The sequence below is a fragment of the Brassica napus genome, chromosome C9 (assembly GCF_020379485.1).
Source record: "Brassica napus cultivar Da-Ae chromosome C9, Da-Ae, whole genome shotgun sequence".
In the NCBI taxonomy this organism is placed as follows: domain Eukaryota; kingdom Viridiplantae; phylum Streptophyta; class Magnoliopsida; order Brassicales; family Brassicaceae; genus Brassica; species Brassica napus.
The window spans coordinates 57278587-57298906 of record NC_063452.1 but is presented as its reverse complement, the minus strand read 5'-3'; the positions used below and the strand labels follow the sequence as shown (position 1 = coordinate 57298906).

General features: G+C 37.7%; 4 protein-coding genes across 4 annotated transcripts; 3 read left to right on the top strand and 1 right to left on the bottom strand.

Annotated features, from left to right (window-relative positions):
• Positions 1-2091: 2091 nt before the first annotated feature.
• LOC106372205 (stearoyl-[acyl-carrier-protein] 9-desaturase 5, chloroplastic-like) lies at positions 2092-5456 on the top strand. Its single transcript, XM_013812367.3, has 4 exons — positions 2092-2433; positions 3677-4181; positions 4522-4962; positions 5075-5456. Exons 1-4 carry the CDS (start codon positions 2309-2311, stop codon positions 5195-5197), a joined length of 1194 nt encoding a protein of 397 aa, XP_013667821.1. The 5' UTR covers positions 2092-2308; the 3' UTR covers positions 5198-5456.
• Positions 5457-5514: 58 nt separating this feature from the next.
• Positions 5515-6330, bottom strand: LOC106372206. The gene has a single exon (XM_013812368.3). It carries the CDS (start codon positions 6237-6239, stop codon positions 5685-5687), a length of 555 nt encoding a protein of 184 aa, XP_013667822.1. The 5' UTR covers positions 6240-6330; the 3' UTR covers positions 5515-5684.
• A 297-nt stretch (positions 6331-6627) lies between these two features.
• On the top strand, positions 6628-10795 carry LOC106372209 (splicing factor U2AF-associated protein 2). Its single transcript, XM_013812370.3, has 15 exons — positions 6628-6839; positions 7174-7251; positions 7344-7478; positions 7567-7629; positions 7716-7897; positions 8208-8435; positions 8776-8868; positions 8952-8990; positions 9083-9169; positions 9266-9368; positions 9481-9561; positions 9956-10032; positions 10117-10197; positions 10308-10399; positions 10492-10795. Exons 1-15 carry the CDS (start codon positions 6797-6799, stop codon positions 10613-10615), a joined length of 1506 nt encoding a protein of 501 aa, XP_013667824.1. The 5' UTR covers positions 6628-6796; the 3' UTR covers positions 10616-10795.
• A 273-nt stretch (positions 10796-11068) lies between these two features.
• Positions 11069-17547, top strand: LOC106372208 (sister chromatid cohesion 1 protein 4-like). Its single transcript, XM_048769125.1, has 16 exons — positions 11069-11352; positions 11644-11788; positions 12275-12536; positions 12627-12724; positions 12808-12857; positions 13178-13230; positions 13543-13642; positions 13748-14249; positions 14334-14735; positions 14892-15030; positions 15357-15496; positions 15574-16382; positions 16458-16491; positions 16636-16747; positions 16846-16975; positions 17119-17547. The coding sequence occupies exons 2-16, from the start codon at positions 11665-11667 to the stop codon at positions 17215-17217; spliced, it is 3054 nt and encodes a 1017-aa protein (XP_048625082.1). The 5' UTR covers positions 11069-11352; positions 11644-11664; the 3' UTR covers positions 17218-17547.
• Positions 17548-20320: the final 2773 nt, after the last annotated feature.

Sequence of the window (20320 nt, the reverse complement as noted above, 5' to 3'; positions counted from 1 at the left end):
TAATATATGATCTTGCCACAAGTATTTTTATTTAATAAACTTAGCTGTATTTAGGGATGTTGACTAGAGGGTTAAGGCCCAACCCTCTACTGTTTATTATAAACTCCGCCCTATTTTAATCCAATTCTATTTTAATTCTATTATTAGGCCTGGGCAAAATAACCGGAACGGAAGAACCGAACCGAAATCGAACCGAAATACCCGAAATCGGAACCGGACTAATACTCTCAAATATCCGAACGGTTCCTATATTTTTATATCCGAAATAACCGAACCGAACCGAGAACCGAACGGGTACCCGAATATATAAAAATATTAATTATATATACATATAACATCACTAAATATATATTTCTAATTTAAAATTCTATTAAAAATATCTGAAAATAGTTGAGGATAACTAAATTATTATAAAATATCCAAACTACCCGAAAGTATCCGAAACTATCCGGATAGTTTTATCCGAAATATCCAAAGTAATCCGAAATATCTAAATTTTTTTATCTAAATCATCCTAATTATTTGATATTTTACCCTAAGTAACCGATATTTTATCCAAATTATCCGAACTACCCGAACTATCCGAACCCGAACCGGATCCAAATGAGACCCGGACTTTTTCCGGATATTTTCCGGATATTTTCCGGTTCCTACATTTACTATCCGAACCGAACCGAACCCGAAACTATCCGAACCGAACCGAACCGAAAATAGGTCAAGTACTAAATGGATCCTCTAGCCCCTATCCGAACTACCCGAAATCCGAAATACCCGAACCGAACCGAACCGATACCCGAAATGCCCAGACCTACCTATTATAATCAAGGGTTAGGGCTGGTACCAGGGTTAGCTCATTTAATTGAAAAAAATATTTCATTTATTTTTGTTTTTAAATTTTAAAGATAAAACTAGAAAAATTAAGATATGATATGATTTTTTTCTCCAATTTGTTGAGCATCAAAATCAAAAGTTTTCCTCCCAAAATCGCAAAATCGAGTTTTTGCTCCACAACTAAGAATAAAGATTTTCCGTCAAAAAACAAAAATTGTGTTTTTTCCGCCAAAACCTAATTTGAGTTTTTCCACCAAAACCACAAAATCAAGTTTTCCCGCCAAAACCGCAAAATCGAGTTTTCCCGCAAAATCGAGTTTTCCTGTCAAAACCGGCAAATCGAGTTTTTCCGCCAAAACTGTAAAATCGCGTTGTCCCGCCGAAACAGCAAAATCAAGTTTTTCGCCGAAACCGACAAATCGGGTTTTCCCGCCGAAACCGGCAAATCGGGTTTTCCCGCCGAAACCGCAAAATCGGGTTTTTCCGCCAAAACTGAAAAATCGCGTTTTCCCGCCAAAACTGCAAAATTGATTTTTTCCGCCAATACCGCAAAAACGAGTTTTCCCACCGAAACCGGCAAATCGAGTTTTCCCGCCAAAACTACAAAATCGGGTTTTCCTGCGTGAAACCGGTAAATCGGATTTTTTCGCCGAAACTAAAACCGCAAAAACGAGTTTTCCCTCCAAAACCGGCAAATTGAATTTTTCCGCCAAAACCGTGAAATTGAGTTTTACGGGTTTTCCAGAAAAACTTAATTTTACGTTTTCACGGGAAAATTCGATTTTGAGGTTTTGGCGAAAAACTCGATTTTGAAGTTTTGACGAAAAACTCGATTTTGCGTTTTTGGAGGGAATACTCGATTTCGTTTTTTTAGTTGAAAACTCGATTTTGCGGTTTCGATGGAAAATTTCGTTGTTTAGTTTTTGGCGAGAAAACTCGACTTTAAGTTTTTTTTGGTGAAAAACATTATTAAATATTGTATAATAGTTGTGTGAATCAAAATAAAAGGGTTAGAATTTAAACCCTGGTCCTGGGCCAACTCTGTTTAAATCATGTTTAACATCCTAGCTGTATTGGGCTCCAAAGCGCCCCTAAGTATATATAATAACTTGACCCATGGGCCTTTACAAAATTAACAGTAACAAGTACAACAACAGAAACAGTTTGGTGAGAGAAAAAAGAAAAAAGGATGCAGACAGGACATAATGGCATTGTCGTGTTATAAAGCAAAGGGACATTGAAATGTCACATTGCTTAACTATCACATCATCACCGCTGCAGAGTTTCTCAATTTGCTCGTTTGTTTCTTCACCTTTCTCGTCCTTGTTAGCTTTTTCTTCCCTCCATAAATACCCACCTATATAGACAAATTCACTCTGTTATCATCGAAAATCTTCTATTTATTTTTTCGTTTTATTCCTTTACAATAATCTTGTCCCCGTTGTTATCAAGAAAAGAAGGGGTGGAACAAAACCAAATGGCTATGGCTATGAATCGGATCGCTTTTATCTCTTCCCCATCCGTTTATCCACGTTCTTCTCATCATCATGGCTACAGATCTTCCAGAGTTTTCATGTCTTCTACCATCCGTCCCGCCTCTGCGTGAGTTTTCTCTCTTCGTTTCCAAGCTTTCATCTCTGTTTTTTCCCTTATCTGGCTTTTTTCTTCTGAGTTTAAGTCTGAGATGCGATAACTATAAGTCATGATCAACATTGGATCTAAATATACTCTCTGTTTCTGTCGTGTTTGTTTTAAAAAATGCAGATTATTTCGTTTTGTACATATATAACACACATTTTATTAGTTAAATGATTCATACAACTCTTTCTGTTGAATTCCATTTGCTTTCTGCTCAACCTGTGGACATGTTTGGTCACCAAACCAAAAACAATCTCTTTTGCATTTTCTTCTACAAATTCAATTGATCTGTTTCTTTTTGGGTGTAATCTCTCTTCGATTGTTCAGAACTATGAAACATTCCATATGCATGCATGGATTTGATTGTTCCATTTACTCTTTTTTTAGTATCATTTAATTTGGGTTGTTGGCCTATCAGGCTACAATCTTGTTATTTTTAATGCAAGTGTAAGTAAGGCTTTTAATAAAATCACATTCCACAAAAAGTAAATTTTAATATCGTCTCTAATCCTCTATGTTTATGCATGTGTATGTGTATATATATGAACTGTAGTTGGTCAAGTTAGGTCTGAATTTTTTCTTGTATTGCTTGTTTTTTTTCCTTGACTGATGCTTGTTATTTGTTTTGGTTAGACCATCTGTAAATTACAGAATGCTTGTCTTTTACTGCTACTGCTCCACATCTTTCTTATCAGCATTAATTGAGTCACGCATCAGTGTCTTTTTCTTTTGCTTTCAAGAACTGATTATTCTCGTGTTGGGAGGTCTACTTTTTTTAGAAAAGACTGTAACTTGTTTGCAAGTTGGTTACCTGCAGAACACGTAACTCTACCATCAGTTTCTGGTGGTTGTGTAATAAAAAATATATATTTGAGAATCTTGCTGGGCATCTGTAGTGGAGCCTTGTAGCTCCAAAACCTAGGTAAAAAATTATAAAAAATTTGATGGGTTCCACACTATATTAAGGATTAGCCTCTTCTTATCCTTATATAAGGATCAATCCGTGAGAAATATTGTCAGTGTTTGCGGGTCTCGCTGTTAAGCGGCGACTTGTCATTAGTTATTTTTTTTTTCTTTTTTTTGTTGAAAAATAAATAATAATAAAAAAAATAAAAAAGTGAATTTTTAAGGATTTTTTATCGAATCCACGGTTGCAGATGGTCAACTTTGTATCATTTTAAAATCTCTTTAATGGATTTGCATGCAGAGAGGTCACCAATGGAAGGAAACCCTATCTCCCTCCTCGAGAGGTGCAACTTCAAGTGAAATACTCAATGCCACCACAAAAGCTGGAGATCTTCAAGTCCTTAGAAGGATGGGCTAACGACAACTTGTTGCCATACCTAAAACCTGTTGAGAAATCATGGCAACCAACAGATTTCCTCCCTGAACCTGAGTCAGAAGGTTTCTATGACCAAGTGAAGGAGTTAAGAGAAAGGTGTAAAGAGCTTTCTGACTACTACTTTGTAGTCCTTATTGGTGATATGATCACAGAGGAAGCACTTCCGACTTATCAAACCATGATTAATACATTGGATGGGGTTAGAGATGAGACTGGAGCAAGTCCTACTCCTTGGGCTGTGTGGACGAGGGCTTGGACTGCTGAAGAGAATAGGCATGGTGATCTTCTCAACAAGTATCTTTACCTCTCTGGAAGAGTAGACATGAGGCAGATTGAAAAGACCATTCAATATCTGATTGGTTCTGGAATGGTAAGCTTCTATAATATAACTATACTCAAGGCCGGCTCAATAGTTTCATAGTTTCATGGCCATGGGGCAAAAACAAAATTTAAGTCTCTAAACTAATACTTTTAATTTTTTATGATAAAATAAAATACTTTCATATAAAACATTTGGACCCTTTTTTTATTTTTAATATAAAAATACATTCTTTTTGAAAAAAATCGCACTCGTATCTATTAAGAAATAGGAGGACAAAAAATTGGATCCGGGGACACCAATTGTTCCCCTATCTAGGTCGCCCCTATGCCTATTTTTATGTTCTGCTATAGTCTAAGCTGTGTTGATTTTTATTTGTTTGGTTCTTTAGGATCCAAAGACTGAAAATAACCCTTACTTGGGTTTCATCTACACTTCTTTTCAAGAAAGAGCTACTTTCATCTCCCACGGAAACACTGCTGGACTGGCAAAGAAGCTTGGGGACTCGAAACTAGCGCAGATTTGCGGTACCATAGCTGCTGATGAGAAGCGTCATGAAACCGCTTACACCAAGATTGTAGAAAAGCTTTTTGAGATTGATCCTGACACCACTGTTGTAGGCTTTGCTGACATGATGAAGAAAAAGATAGCCATGCCTGCTCATTTGATGTATGATGGCCGAGATGACAATCTGTTTGAGCACTTCTCCTCCGTGGCTCAGAGGCTTGGTGTCTACACTGCTAGGGACTATGCTGATATACTGGAGTTTCTTGTGAGGCGGTGGAACGTTGAGAACTTGGTAGGCCTTTCTGGTGATGGACACAAGGCCCAGGTAACAACAACATCTAAAACCTCTTTTGTGTACTTGGAGAATGTTCAGTCATCAAAGTGTAGAATATAAGTTATTGTTCTGACTTTTGGCTCTCTTTAATTGCATGAAACAGGACTACCTCTGTAAATTGCCTGCTAGGATCCGCAAACTCGAAGAGAGGGCTCAAGGGAGAAACAAAGAAGCTGCAAGAAACATACCCTTCAGCTGGATATTCGGTCGAGAGATCAGGGCTTAAAAGAATTATCATGATGCAACAATCTCTTCACCATCACCATGATAAGGAGGTTCAGAAAGTATGTTTTGTATTGGAAGATATGTTAGATAAAAAGTATGTGTTTTAGCCTTGTTTTTGGATCACTTTTTCTATTTATTTGTTTCAGATACTCCATTTGTTCTAGACTTCTAGTATTGTTGTATCCACTTCCTCAATGTTTCTCTCTCAAAATTCCTACAAGTTGTAATTTTTAAAATTATTTGCATTGTGTTTTCGTAGAGATTGTTACAAGTTTCTTAATTATAAAAAAAATGAGTAATTTAAAGAAACAAACCATAGGAACGAAACACATATTATATATATGTAGTCAATCATTGCCAACAATGACAGATACAAACAACAAATGAACAAATCACAATACCACCGACAGAACACAGATCAAAAACCAACAATTTGATACTGATAATAGCTCTCAACAACACAAGAAGACAAGACAAAGACAGTAACTTCAAACTTGGAAAGGCCATGGCCAATCCTTAGGATTCTCATCACTCTGCACCTTACCACTCCTCTTCACCGCAACAACACTTCTATCACCACCCTCGACATAAGCGTAATACTTCAAGAAGAAAGCCAATACCAACACAACCCAATCAAGACAAAAGATCACAACGCAGAGCCCGCCGCCGAGCTTCAAGATCACCGCGGCGTCTTCCTCACGGACATACGACTTGAGGCTCCCGAGGAAGTTGGCCGTGTTGGTGAAGATGAGAACGGAGACGGAGCCCTGGAAGATAGCCGTGAGCACGGTGGCGACCATGTGAGCGGCGTACCACCGGTTCCTCCCGCAGGAAGCGGCGGTGCAGCCGGAGACGGCGGCGGCGATGGTGGTTGTGTGGAGGAGGATGAGGAGGAAGCCGCAGATGGAGGGGATGAGGCGGAGAGAGAGGGTGAGGAAGATGCAGCTCGTGGCGGCTCCGAGGAGGATGTAGTTGGAGAAGAGGAAGATCTTGTGGGTGTAGTAGTGTGAATCTTCTACTGATTGAGATGGAATCAAACCCATGGTTTAGAGTTTATCGAAAGTTTGGATTTTGAGAAGTGGGCTTGTGTTCTTTGATGATGAAGAAGAGAGTGATGAGCGTGAGGAGTGTGTTTATGTAGAGAGACTTGAAACGGTCTAGTTTCTAAATATGACCGTTGTTGAATCCTCGAACGGCTAGTTTTCTAATTTTTTATTATTATTAACGTGGGCCCATCGGTAGAAAGATTAAACAAGGTGGGCCCATTAGCATGTGGATGGGTTCATGTTTATCCGATATAAGGATAAGAGTTTCTCTGTATCCAAACTAGGTAAGTGTTTTCCACCGTCTTCCTCTCATTTTCCGTCGTCTCTCTCAAAGGCCCAATGGGTTTAAGTAGTCGGCACATTGGGCTGTGGGATAGGTTCATGTTAATCCGATACAAGGATAAGAGTTTCTCTGTATCCAAACAGGATCAGGGTCTTCTACCGTCTTCATCTTCGTCTGATTTGTCGTCGTCGTCTCTCAAAAGCGCCACTCTTGAAGTCGGTTTTGGTTCTTAGCGTTCGTGATTTTGCGAAGGTTAGCGAGAGAAATAACAATGTCCGGCTCCGATAAGCTACAGGGTTCTCAATCGTGGACAGGTGAAAACCCTCTTCCTTCTCTCGCTCTCGTCCTCAAAAATTTTTTGCGAGGAGGAGATTGATCCTAGGGTTTGGGAGGAGATTAATCCTAGGGTTTGTGATGATCCGGTTTATAATATGGTGTGAAGAGAAGTTGTTTAAGGACATTAAGAAACTGAAAACAGAGCAAAAGCTCATCTTGGGGATAAACAAATCATGCTGTGTGTAGTCTAGCTTATGAGGCAATAGAGTATGTGTATTAACTTGGTTCCAGTAAATCACTAGGAATGATGGAACTGTTAATATGTTTCTCTGGGGGTTTACTGATGGATTGTTTTGTAACATGTGAAAATAGACGCTACTGATGTTGGTTGGTACATTCTTGGTGGAAACCAAGAAAGCCTGGGTCCATATACCTTCCTGGAGCTGTGTGGTAAGTGTTCCGTGTTATTAAGTTCCTTGATGTATCTGTGCCTGTTTCTGTTATAAGCTATTAAAGCGCTTTACTTTGCTTTGAATGGGCAGACCATTTCAAGAACGGTTACCTACAGGAAACTACTCTGGTCTGGGCTGAAGGAAGAAGCGAATGGCAGCCTCTTTCTGCTGTCACTGAGTTGATGTCAAGGATCTCTGGAGCTGAAGTTGACCATTCAGCTGGAGGTAATATCCCTAAGTTATCGGGTTTTTTTTTTTCTAGCATAGTTTTGTCTCTTGGCTTTATGGCACTTACTATAGGGTGTCTTACCAGGTGCACCGGGGTTGATGAATGGATATGGTGCAAGAACCAACCAAGAGAAGCAAAGTAATACTGGTTAGTTATCTAGACAGAAATGAACACTTCAGTATTATGAGTTGCAAAGTGAGGGTAGAACTTACCACATCATGTTGTTTCCGCAGCGTCTACTGAGGATGAGTTTGAGAAATGGCAGAGAGAGATTAAAGAAGCAGAGGCGGACGCTGAAAGGTTGAAAGATGATCAAGACAGACCTTCTTCACCACCCGAGGGGGAAGATGAGTTCACTGATGATGATGGAACTAGATATAAATGGGACAAAGCTCTTAGAGCATGGGCTCCTCAGGTAATGCTTTTCGTTTTTTCCCAGTTTTTGCTAGTGAAATGGGATTTCAGGTTACCCACCAGTGCTTTCAAGTAATGATTGGAATCGTTAACATGTCTAATTTTGTTGGTGGGTCGTGGCTTAGCCATATCCGAAAGATTGCTTATTTGCTATGATTTTCTCTCATATTTTTGCTTGCTTTATCAAGATTGAATATCAGGAATTCGTCGAACTATTTTACCTTTACTTGTTTTGGGTTATTCATGTTGCGCACTTTAGGACGAGTTAAATATCATTAATATTTTCAATTGCTCATGCTTTTTTATCGCAGAACGATCCAGTAGGTAGTGTTGATCCGTATGGACTCGAAGAGATGACCTTTGCTGAGGAAGACGAAGTAATTCCAACTATAAACGTTCTTGATACTTCTGTTGATAAGGAGGATGTTTCTAAGGATGATGTGGCTAGTAAAAAAGAAGAAGATGGCTCTGATCAGACCGCGGAAATAAACAATAATGGCAAGAGGAAGCTGCCAGAAGAAGAAGAAACCGAAAAGAAGGTATTTGTTATTGTCTTTTGTCTTCTTCTCTGTTTCGTTTATCACCGTATCTCTTTCTTAAGGTCATGCATGGTACTTCCGATTTCTTGATTAAGGAATCTTGACTTTTCTAAATGGTAATGGATGATTACTTTTTGACCAATATGTACATCGTAGAGGGAAAGAAAAACTTTTTGTTGGCCAATATGTACATAGTTGTTGGACATCGAAGTTATATTAGAACTAGCAAATTACTTTTACTTTCATTTCGTCATACTTACTAATGATGGATCAAATAAATATAGTCGCATTTCTTCATGAAAATTTCTGCAAATATTCTAAGTTTCAAATTAATTTCCAGGAAGCAAACAAGCCTCCAGAAGCGTGGTTTGAGCTGAAAGTAAACCCACATATCTACGTTACCGGGTTGCCCAAGGATGTCACAATCGAGGAAGTAAGTTGTGGTCATTGCTTTTTCTATTATTATGAATATCCTAATACTTTAAAACGGACTTAAAGTAGCGACATCAATTACAGGTAGTTGAAGTTTTTTCTAAATGCGGCATTATTAAGGAGGTAAATCCCACTATCTTGTGATTTTTTTTCTGTGTTATTTTGGAGTCTTGTGGAAGTTTTCCTTGACAATGTAGATCTGGTAAACATCGCAGGATGACACTGGCAAGCCTCGCATAAAGCTTTACAGTGACAAGGCGACAGGAGAATTAAAAGGCGATGCTCTTATCACGTATATGAAGGTAATGATAATACCTAAAGTTCTTCCCTCCGGGTATTTATAAGGTTCTGATTCTTAGACTTTGTCTCTTCATGCTATCTGTTTTTGTTTTCATCAGGAGCCCTCAGTGGATCTTGCAATTCAAATCTTAGACGGGGCTCCTTTACGTCCAGCTGACAAGCTCCTCATGTCAGTTTCTCGAGCCAAATTCGAGCAGAAAGGTGAATACCATTACACTTTAGTTGTATAGACATTAGCTTTTCCCTATCCGTGGCTTTGTTTTGTACAATATTTTGGCTTTGGTTCTTATTGCCTGTTTCTATTTTCACTCAGGGGAGAGATTTATAACGAAGCAAACCGATAACAAGAAGAAGAAAAAGCTTAAAAAGGTCGAGCAAAAGTTGCTTGGATGGGGTATGTTTCCGCTTCTGTATACTGGCAACCTACCTTTTTCTCTAGGAAGTCACATATTAAAGGAAGATGTGAGATGCTAGAGATTCATATATATATATTTCTCTATCCTTTACTAACTCTTTATGGAACTCGCTAGCGAAAGGACTGGCACTAAAAACTTATCGTTTTTGGAAGGCAACCTTTCATTGACAATTAAAACAGAAGGGGGGGGTTTAGAAAGTCGATGTAGATTAGAAGGGAACATAGTCATGTCGATATTCTCTATTTGTCTGTCTGGTAATCATAGTTGATATTAGCATAAAAAAGGTGGCCATTTTAGTTCTTGATGTTGGAGTTTTTCTAACTGGATTTATATTTATTGTGATGGCGCTTGGTCTCTCTTTTCTTGGCATAGGTGGTAGAGATGATGCTAAGATCGCAATACCTGGAACTGTTGTTCTGCGCCACATGTTCAGTCCAGCGGAGATGAGAGTAGGGCCTTGTCCACTACGTTGATACGATAGAATGTTAAACACCTGATATATCTTGAGCGTTTGTTTTTGTCTTTGCTTGTAGGCTGATGAGAATCTGTGTGCCGAGGTAGAGGAAGACGTGAAAGAAGAAAGTATGAAGCATGGACCGTTTGATTCAGTGAAGGTTATTATATGTTGTGTCTTTTTTTTTTTTTTGCTTAAGCTTGTGTTATTCTAATACTGTATTTGTTGAAAGTTAAGATTGTTTAATCAATTGACATCTTTCTTGTACAGGTGTGTGAGCTTCATCCACAGGGTGTTGTTCTCATAAGATTTAAGGATCGTAAAGATGCTCAGAAATGTATAGATGCAATGAACGGTCGCTGGTACAGATTCTCCCTTGGTCATTTCAGCTTAATATGCCACCATTACCAATGTTGTGATATGTTTAGCTTATGCGGCTGTTGTGTTTATGCAGGTATGCAAAGAGACAGATACATGCGAGCCTTGACGATGGATCAGTGAACCACGCTGCGGTTCGTGACTTTGATGCGGAAGCCGAACGGTTAGATCAGTTTGCAGCTGAGCTCGAAGCTGAATAGAAGAAACAAAATCACAATAAATCTAAAAGCTCTTTTGTAGAATACATCATGTTAGTTGTTGAGAAGTTTGAAGTATAACCATATGTTTTTCATTTTTTTTGTTGTTGAAAACTAACTCTTTCTTGAGGGAGTAAAACAAATATGCCCCTATTGATATATGAAAATAAAAATTACATTAAAGTTTGCCATCTCGGGGAAACTCAAGTTTCTGATGTCAATCATTGAAGCAGATCGGTTTACTTCGTATACCCGGTTTATAATTTCATACAAAAAATTTCAGAAATTTTTTCATATTTCCCGCAAATAGGAGAAGGAACCGCCCAGCTCAAATGTTTTGAAAGAAAGAAAAAAGTTTTTAATTGAAGGTTAGTTGACAAAAAACTAAATCTGAACATAGGTGGGACCACCTCGTGTCTTAACCAGTAGGAGCGCGACGTATGTCATTGGTGTTCCTTTTCCGAACCAAATCCCTCAAATTTTAATCAGAAATCGAACCAAAGATCCAAAGTTGGAAACTTTTACTTATTGCAATTTCCTCTCAAAACTTACTATTTTTCCGGGCGAGTTTCGCTGTTTGTTGTGTCTGATCTCCGACAGCAAAAGAGTTTAGTCTTAAAGATTCTGTTTTTTTTTTTTTTTTACCGAATTGGGGGTGTTCTATTGAAGTTTCCGCGAATTAGGGTTTCCGCGAGGACTCTGTTTAGGAGCTGTGGAGCTTGGAATTGGTGAATTATACGGTAATTGATCTACCCTTTTGCTCTTATTCTACTATGATAAGCTCGTGAAGTAGTCTTAGGACCTTTGAGAGTCTCTGCTCCGTGTAAATTTCAAAGCTTTGTTATCGATTTGAGCTAATTTGGGGTTCTGTTGTCTTAAATTGGAAACTTTCTGAATTTCTCTTACATACTCTGTGTCTCGGGTTAAAGATGTCTGATTCTGTTATCGTGTCGGAAGTATATTTAGTTTTTGAAGCTCAATTTGTAAATTCTAACAAGTTGTTTTTCTCTTTGTTGTTGTCGAAATTTTAGGGCTTTTGTTGAGGTGGAGGAATGTTTTATTCGCAGTTTATATTAGCAAAGAAAGGACCACTTGGGACGATATGGATCGCGGCCCATTTGGAGAGGAAGCTTCGTAAGAATCAGGTCGCTGATACTGACATTGGAGTCTCCGTTGGTGAGTTCTTTGCTTCTGTTTTTTTGCTTTTGTGCCCAATCTTTAATGTTGCTACTTTGCTCATAGGGTTAGCAGAAGCATAGTTTCATTCTCTGTGGATTAGCTCTATGTTTGGGATTTGCCAGTTTACTTTTGAATCTGTAGTTTTATACCTCAGATCTATGATCTACACTTATCTTTAATTAACCTTATATACGCTTATAGACTTATAGTAGTTGCCCTTGATATAAGGCCAAGGAATGACCATAACTCTCTAAGTTTATAAATTTGTTAGATCACTATTTGATGTATCATTTAATTTATATGCAAAGTTTTCATTTAATATGTGTCAATTCCTTGTGCATTTCGCTTGCTTATATATTTGTTTTGTTGGTCATAGACATCTAAGGTTGAGTTAGTTCCATGCTATGCTGTTGTTATCTCTTTACCCTACTCGCTCCCATCAAAAGTATTTCCTAAAATCTGACTACTTTTTCTCCTGAGCAGATTCTATTCTCTTTCCGGAAGCTCCAATTGCTCTGCGACTGTCTAGTCATCTCCTCCTTGGTGTGGTTCGTATTTATTCCAAAAAGGTCAATTACCTCTTTGATGATTGCAGCGAGGCACTGCTTAAGGTTAAGCAAGCTTTTCGCTCTGCTGCGGTTGACCTACCCCCTGAAGAATCCACAGCGCCGTACCACTCTATTACGTTGCCTGAGACATTTGATCTTGATGATTTTGAGCTCCCTGACAACGAGATCTTTCAGGGGTCAGTTTCTTCTTAATTTCAAAATTCACACTCGTTGTTTTTTTTTTTTGTTGCTATTTCCTTGTTTGATCTTGTTTCCTTGTCTTGCAGTAATTACGTTGACCATCATGTTAGTACAAGAGAGCAGATCACCCTTCAGGATACCATGGACGGTGTTGTATTCTCAACATCTCAATTTGGGTTAGACGGTCAGTGATTGTTTCATGCTGACTTATCTTTACTTATTGATAGCTCTGCCTTAAATAAGAACACTCATTTTATACTTTTCCAGAACGATTTGGTGATGGCGACACTGCTCAAACCGCTTTGGAGCTCGACGAGGTATTTTTTCCTTGATGGAACAGAACAAATATAGTTTTCAGGTCATCTAGGGAGTAGGGACAATAAATAGGATAAACATATTGTAAGATGAAAAATGCATAGAATATTTTGTTGTATTTGCTTCTAGCCTTTTGGGTTCTTTCTCTCACTGTTTGGTTAGACGCTTGTATTTTGAAATGTCAGGTTGCAGCCATGTTGTAGGTTCATGATGATGTTGGTGTTATCTTTTTCTAGAGTTCTGCATATTTGAAATTAGAACTTCTCGTCTCTTGTTATTTTATTTTGGGTAGGATCTCTTCTCATCCCTATATTGTATGCAGGAAGTATTCCAGGATAAGGATCTTCTTGGATCCGATGATGAGGCAGTTCAAGGGTCAGTTTTTTTGTTCCTAATCTTTACTCTGTACTTTGTAGCATTATTGCATATTTGCTTCTCTTGATTTTATAATCAAAGTTGTGGCTTGATCTTTTTTGGGGGGATCTTGTTATCATAAGTTCTGAATGCTTCACATAAGTTTTAGAACAGGGAAACTTGAATTGACTGATTGATAAAGAAGCCTTGTGAACTAGAAACGTACTTCTACGTGTCTTGTCCTTCATAGATGTAGACCTTTGGTGTATACTTTGAATGTAAACATCACCAATCATATTTTTTAACTTTCGTTGATATTTTATTTGTTGGTAGCAATGATCACAATGCATATCCGGATGCGGCTACACCAGAGATAAAGGACGAAATGGTAGAAGTTTCTGATGCAATGCCCAGAGATTTCAATCAAGAGCAGGTGCGTAGCAATTTATATTTCAACAGACTTATCGGTTAATTTTCTGCTAGGATATGTTGTAAATTTGATTTTTTTTTATAACTTATGAATCTCTCACTTTGATAGGTTGAAGATCTTGTAGTGGGTGATGAGTTCATGGAAGATGCTCAAGCTCCTCAAACCCCTGGACTAGTTGAGGTGCCAAACTTGTCTAGTGTCAGAGATCAGCTGGCATGCGATGATCACATGGAGGTAGAGGATCCGAACGCAGAAGAAGTTAGGAAGGCCTCTGGAGAGCCGGATGCTAATGAGCCCTCTGAATATCCTGCCGGAGAATCAGCAGTTGCTCCCATGGAGGTGGATAAGTCGTTGATAAATGAAACTATCGACGCACAAAACGAGCCACAGGAGGAGAGGACAGAGCATGTGCATGTTACATCGCCATGTGTTTCTCACATCACCAATGAAATGGAGAATCCTGGTCAAGTAATCACTGAGTCAGGAACCAATGTCATAACAGATAAGTCAGATGCTGTTCCTTCAGTTGAGTCCCCTGGAGAGCCTACGATGAGTAATGCTGAGCATTGTTTAACTCAAGAACCAAAAGATCCTGGAGAAGAGAACCAAGGTTCGTCAAATAAAATGCATCTAACCTAATGCAAAGTCATAGTGCTTGCCTTATTCTTATAATTTTTTTAATTGTTTCTGTCAGATCATTTTGCCATTACCACTGAGGTCAATCAGGAAACAGATTCTAGTTTACAAGTAGATGAGCAGCTGAACAACGCACGGGCAACTGATGAAGGGTTGGGAGATCTGACTGGATCGGCTGATACTGATTTGCCTGCACCTGAGAAGGTATTAGCTGCACCTAACGGTCTGGGGGACGAAAATGGTTGTATGGTTGAACTTGAATCAACACCAGATAAAGAAGACACTGGCACATGTAACGGGGACGCAGGAAATAATAACATTACTGGGAAGAAACGCACTTTTACAGAAAGCACACTAACTGCAGAGAGTTTGAACTCTGTTGAGTCAGTTGGATTGATTCAGTCCAAGAGAACTGCAAATTCTGTTCCTGATGACGACGACTTGTTGTCTTCTATCTTAGGTATCAGTTTTTGTTGTTGCTATGTCTGTTGTTCTATACATCTATGATTCTTGCTTATATGAGGATGGCAAAAATGGTTTTTGAGGTTTTGATGTTAGCTAATCCCTTCTGAGTTAACTTTCTAATTCCATGATCATTTACTCTTTTTTTTTTCAGTTGGAAAGTCATCTTTTCTGAAGATGAGGTCTACACCTGTGCTTGAAGTAGCAACTACAAAACGGTTAAAGTCTGCTCCTCGTTCTACTACCACAAAGAGGAAGGTTCTAATGGATGACCCTATGGTCTTGCATGGCGAGTATGTTTACCTAACTGACCTTTTTTTTATGACATAGCTTTTATTTATTTCTTCCTTGTTTAGTTGTTTTAAATTCACCCTGCTTTGCACTTAGATTGCAAGGCGGCTACTGTTAATAGCAAAGTTATATGAATGTTGATTTTGTTGAGCGAAAAAAAAAAACTGGATGCTGAATTTTAGTTCACTGTTTTAGAAATAGAAGTCTTCTTTTATGTCTCACACTTGTAATTAACTTGGAGTAGTTTTTTTTTCTCGACTTTGTCTCTGTTTTTTTACTTGTGTTCTTACCTATTCTGATCGTGCCTACTTTTTTTTTTTCTATTTAGCCTTATACGGGAACAGCTGACAAACACGGAAGGTATACGCCGTGTGCGTAAGAAGGCACCTTGCACCATCCCTGAAATCTTGATGCTTCAAAGACAGGCTTTGGAGGAGGATGGGCTTTTTAAGGAGCCAATATTCACTGGTAAGTTCACTATTCTATACAAACTTCTAAACTGCTGCCACACAGGTAATATATATTTTTTTTCAATGATTTTGCAGGTATGTCAGTGGAATTAGTATCTCTGCACAATGAGCCGTATGATCTAAGAGGAATCACAGTAATCAAGGAGGATGACGGCCATGCTTCTGTTGAAGTGGTGGAAGGTAATGAATGCTCAGTTAGGGCTGTGGAAGAAAAAGACGCTGAGGAAAGGTCTGCTCCTCAAACACACCCAAATGATTCTGAGGAGCAACCTGCTGAGGCTCATACTCAGCCACAAGACCAACAAATTGTAGACCAAGATGAAGAAGGAAAAAAAGATAACGAGCTTGGTGAGAATATATGTGACTTGGAAGCTTTAAATGAAAGCAATGTAGCTGGTGACGAAGCAAATCATGTAGTGAATGAAGAGATCAGTGAAATGCCATCTGAAGACAAAATCGATCGTGTAGAGGATTTACAGGTGGAAGGATACCTTGAAAACCATGATGGAGGCCTAGGCGGTCAAGATGTTTGTGATGTTGTTATAGAAATTGCTGAAGGCGATGTAGATAACAACACCACTCTCAATGAGACAGACTTGAAAGTTGAAGATGAAGATAAGAAGACGGATGATGCCTCGGCTGAAGTTATTGAGACTGGGATAGACGACCAGACTCCATGCGATAACACAATTGTTGAAGAAGCTGGTGGTTCTAGTAATCTAGCTTCGGAAAAAAATTGCAAGGAACCTCTTGTGGAAGAAAATAATGATGGAGTGATTCCTGAGATAGAGTCTGATAGATACAATGAGATTTTTACTGAGGAGGCTTATATGCAAAGTGCACCAGATGGGGAACCTACTTATGGTCTTATGAGAGATAATGATGTAAGTTTCTTTTGTGGCCTTCATATCCTTATTCAAGTTAAGAAGACATGCCTCTAAAGTCTTCTTTTGCTGTAGGAAATGGATATCATGGAAGTTGCACATGACACAGGTTCTAAACCTTTTCTAGTTTTTTGTTTAGTTTTATCTGAATCTTCTGTATCCCTCGGTTTGATGAATGCGACTAACACTCTGGTTTAAACAAGCTGAAACTCTTGGATGGTTCTGCTTATAGTTTATTTTACTCTGTCTTCAGGATTTTTGAACATGGATGATGATGAAGTAGATGAAGATCACGAGGACGATGGTGTGGAAGAGGGTGATGAAGCTCGTCTTCTAGAGAACAGTGGATGGTCTTCTCGTACCAGGTCTGTAGATTTGATGATTTTTCCCCCACAATCCATAAGCTTTCTATCATGCGAGATACATGACAGGCCTGAAAGAATATTATTCTCTTTCTTTATAGGGCTGTGGCGAAGTATCTTCAGACGATATTTGATAAAGAAGCCGAGAATGGGAAGAATGTTATTGTAGCAGACAAACTTTTAGCTGGGAAGACCCGTAAAGAAGCATCAAGAATGTTTTTCGAAACACTGGTATGTCCATTACATGAGAGTATGAGACCCTAAATGAGAAAAAAAGCTCTGATATATTCTCTAGAGATAAACATGTCTAGTCTTCTGGTCATATTCTTCATAAACTTGGTTATCTTTGTTGAATCTGTCTTCTTTCTTTGCAGGTTTTGAAAACAAGGGATTACGTCCAAGTTGAGCAAGCTAAGCCATATGAAAGCATCATCATAAAACCGCGACCAAAACTCACCAAATCCATCTTCTAAAATGGAGAAGACGAGTCTCTCATAGTTGCAGATAGGTAGTTTGGTCCCAGTCCGAGAAACATCATATCCGAAAATGATTGTCCCTTCTTCTCTAAAGTTTATACATTTCCACTCTTTTAAGCCAATGAAGTAGTAATAGTATCAGTGCCTGGTGTTGTAGCTCTTAACCACCATCCAAGTAGCTGGAGGAGGTTGATATGTTTGTTATTTTTATTTTATCTTTATACATAAGAGTTGTTGTTGTATGTGTATATATATTGGTGCCACCATGATCATTGATCACCACCAGTTTTACATTTGAGACATGCTAATTTTATCTTCTTTGAATAACTCGAGTCCTCCGGTTTGACTTGGGAATGTCGAGGAGCCATTTTTTATTGAATAAATATAATAATAGTTTCAAAATAGAGTTAAAATGTGAAACAGTCTGGTAAGAATGCCTACTTTTGTCACAAAATTATTGGCTTTTATAATTGCTGATGTTTTTTTTATCCATCCTAATTATTTTGAACCTATTATTTTCTAATAAATTTATTTATTTATATCAAAATTTATCATTTGTTGGATTCGGGCACAGAAAACAAAATTTGATATTATTATACTTTTTTTGGAACACTATTTTATTTTTAAATAAATTTTGTTTATATCTTTAGAATTTTTTGTAAGATAGAATCTAAAAATATAATAAAAAAATCAAAAAAATTATATATATATATATATATATTATATATAATAATATTAGATGGATAGAGTGGTAGATTTTTTTGAAACAAAATTATTGTAAAGGTAAGAAAGTTAAATGTGTATTCAATGATTAGGGAATTGGGTTGCATATCCATAAGAAAACCATAAATTAAGTGTCTATTCATTACCTATTTTAGGCTATAATATACTACATAATATGAAGAAAAGAGACGAAAATAGCCTTCATGCGCGTGAAAAATGGTGCTTTGCTCGCTTCAGTTTAAGAGACAACCAAAATGGCTAGTTTTATTAAGGGCCACAAACACACAAATGGAACTTTGTAAACGGAGTCGGTGATATACGTAGATTTGCGATGAAGGTGAAAGAGGAACTTAAGGTGAATTAATTGATGGGATAAAAGAAAAGGAAACTTCGGCAGGGTAAGACAGTGTGCGAATGGAAACAATCCGACATCATTGGTAAAGTAAGAAATTGAACCCCAATCTTTAAGAAGATAAAGAATCAGACGATGAATTGAGTTGGAGAAGATGAACAATATTTTGTATAATATGTTATATTCTATTTTATAGTCACAGTTAGTATTTACAAATTCTAATTCTCTTCTTCGCCAAATTGTACCTACTTCGCCTTATGATTATTATTTTCACTACTCCATCAGCTCCCCCGTCTTTTCCTTCATAGCCGTTGCAACTCATCACTATCCCAAAATCAGATGTTGGATTGCACTGGAGAAGAACAATTAATGCTCTCTGTTAGTATGATTTATTCTATGGTGTTGTAACAAATAAAATATTATGCAGATTCATGAAAAAATTAAAAGTTGTATGCCACTGAAATGAACCGGCTGCGAACAATACATTTCATGAAGAATATACACAAATTCTAGCAAAATTTATTATAACTATTATAGTATACTATTTTTTTATCGTCAAAGTATAGTATAATACAATATTTCTTCTTCTCTTTTGTTTCTTATTCTTATTCTTCATCATCATTTTTACTCTTTTCTTCTCTCAGCTTCTTCTTTTTCGCGTCACTATCAGTTACTACAAAAGATCAAAGAAGATTAACAATATATGTTTGTGTGTTCTCTTCTAGTATGTAAAACAATGTATTATTTTGTTACTGTCTCACCTGAAGCATCACCACCATCACCACCACCACGAGCACTCATTTCATCACTGCCACCATATTTTCCTCCGCTAGTATTGCAACCCGTCGTCTCCCCACTTACTTCCACCATAATTTTTTCCTCCTCTACTTCTTATGGTGGCTTCTCCTCTTGCATTAACCTTTCCAACGTCTCTCCCACCTCCTCTGCTAATTTTATTTTTCTAGTAAGCTCCATGTGTTATGTTTTGTTGGTATATCATTTTTATGAACCAATTGGTTTATATTTATTGATCAAGACTGAGAAATTACGAGCAACAACATATCAATACTATATTTTTATAATCGACAAAGACCAAGAAGGTAGTAAATATTGTGAACAGATTGCACCATTTGGATAAAGAATGTAGTATAGTATAGTGTATGATATTAAGTTTTAAATTAGAAAAGATGGACAACGATAGTGCCACATGCTCCTCTGTAAATCATATGTCCTCCTACTATATATGATTTTCATCTTTTACCTTTGGAAAAAATAACAGTTCAAATTGAAATGTAGTATTTTCTTTTGTAATATTCGTTTGAGAACAATGAATATAAATGAATCTTTAGAATCTTTTTCTCCTCCTTCTCCCCTCCTCCTCCTCCTCCTCCTCATCCTCCCCTTCCCATCCCCCTCACCCCTCCCCGCCCCGCCTCCTCCTCTTCCTCCTCCCCTTCTTTGTGAACAAACTGGTACATACATAACTTTCTATTTGGTCAACAGAAATAGAATACTTGAAATAAGTCAGCTATTAGGTTTGTTCACGAACATGGTTTTACATTTTCAGGGTTATCTTGTGATGCAATGGCTGTGTCTTCGAACTAAACTTCACACGTAACTTGAATCAGTGAGCCACCCTGGTAGAAGAGTCCCTCGTAATAGTTTAGTGTGTATATGTCTCGTCTTTAATTGTCTCAACAATTTTGTGGAATTTAAGTTCACTATTTTTTATCATGTGTTTCTTTTTTTATAGTACTATACATCTTCACAACTGTTATACCCCATATGTAATGCTTTTTGAGGAAAAACATTTGCAATGTAGGAATAGATAAGTATAGTTGTCTTTTCAGACTATATTACATTTTATATCGTATAGTATAGTATGTGCATTAGAGTCATCCGCACGCACACGCGCTTAGGGAGCTATTACAGGCAATTTTGAGTGAACCTTTCACATCGATGGACTTATACTGCAGAATGGGTATATACTTCATTTTAGTGCTCCTTATGAATATCCAACAAATT

Bases quoted from the DNA above. Each gene is read 5' to 3' on its own strand.
- LOC106372205 (XM_013812367.3), top strand. From the start codon at position 2,309: ATGGCTATGGCTATGAATCGGATCGCTTTTATCTCTTCCCCATCCGTT. The intron at 2,434-3,676 runs GTGAGTTTTCTC...ATTTGCATGCAG, and splicing joins ACCATCCGTCCCGCCTCTGC to AGAGGTCACCAATGGAAGGA. The intron at 4,182-4,521 runs GTAAGCTTCTAT...TTGGTTCTTTAG, and splicing joins ATCTGATTGGTTCTGGAATG to GATCCAAAGACTGAAAATAA.
- LOC106372206 (XM_013812368.3), bottom strand. From the start codon at position 6,239: ATGGGTTTGATTCCATCTCAATCAGTAGAAGATTCACACTACTACACC.
- LOC106372209 (XM_013812370.3), top strand. From the start codon at position 6,797: ATGTCCGGCTCCGATAAGCTACAGGGTTCTCAATCGTGGACAG. The intron at 9,170-9,265 runs GTAATGATAATA...TGTTTTCATCAG, and splicing joins CTCTTATCACGTATATGAAG to GAGCCCTCAGTGGATCTTGC. The intron at 9,562-9,955 runs GTATGTTTCCGC...TTCTTGGCATAG, and splicing joins GCAAAAGTTGCTTGGATGGG to GTGGTAGAGATGATGCTAAG.
- LOC106372208 (XM_048769125.1), top strand. From the start codon at position 11,665: ATGTTTTATTCGCAGTTTATATTAGCAAAGAAAGGACCACTTGGGACG. The intron at 12,725-12,807 runs GTCAGTGATTGT...ATACTTTTCCAG, and splicing joins ATCTCAATTTGGGTTAGACG to AACGATTTGGTGATGGCGAC. The intron at 12,858-13,177 runs GTATTTTTTCCT...TATTGTATGCAG, and splicing joins CCGCTTTGGAGCTCGACGAG to GAAGTATTCCAGGATAAGGA.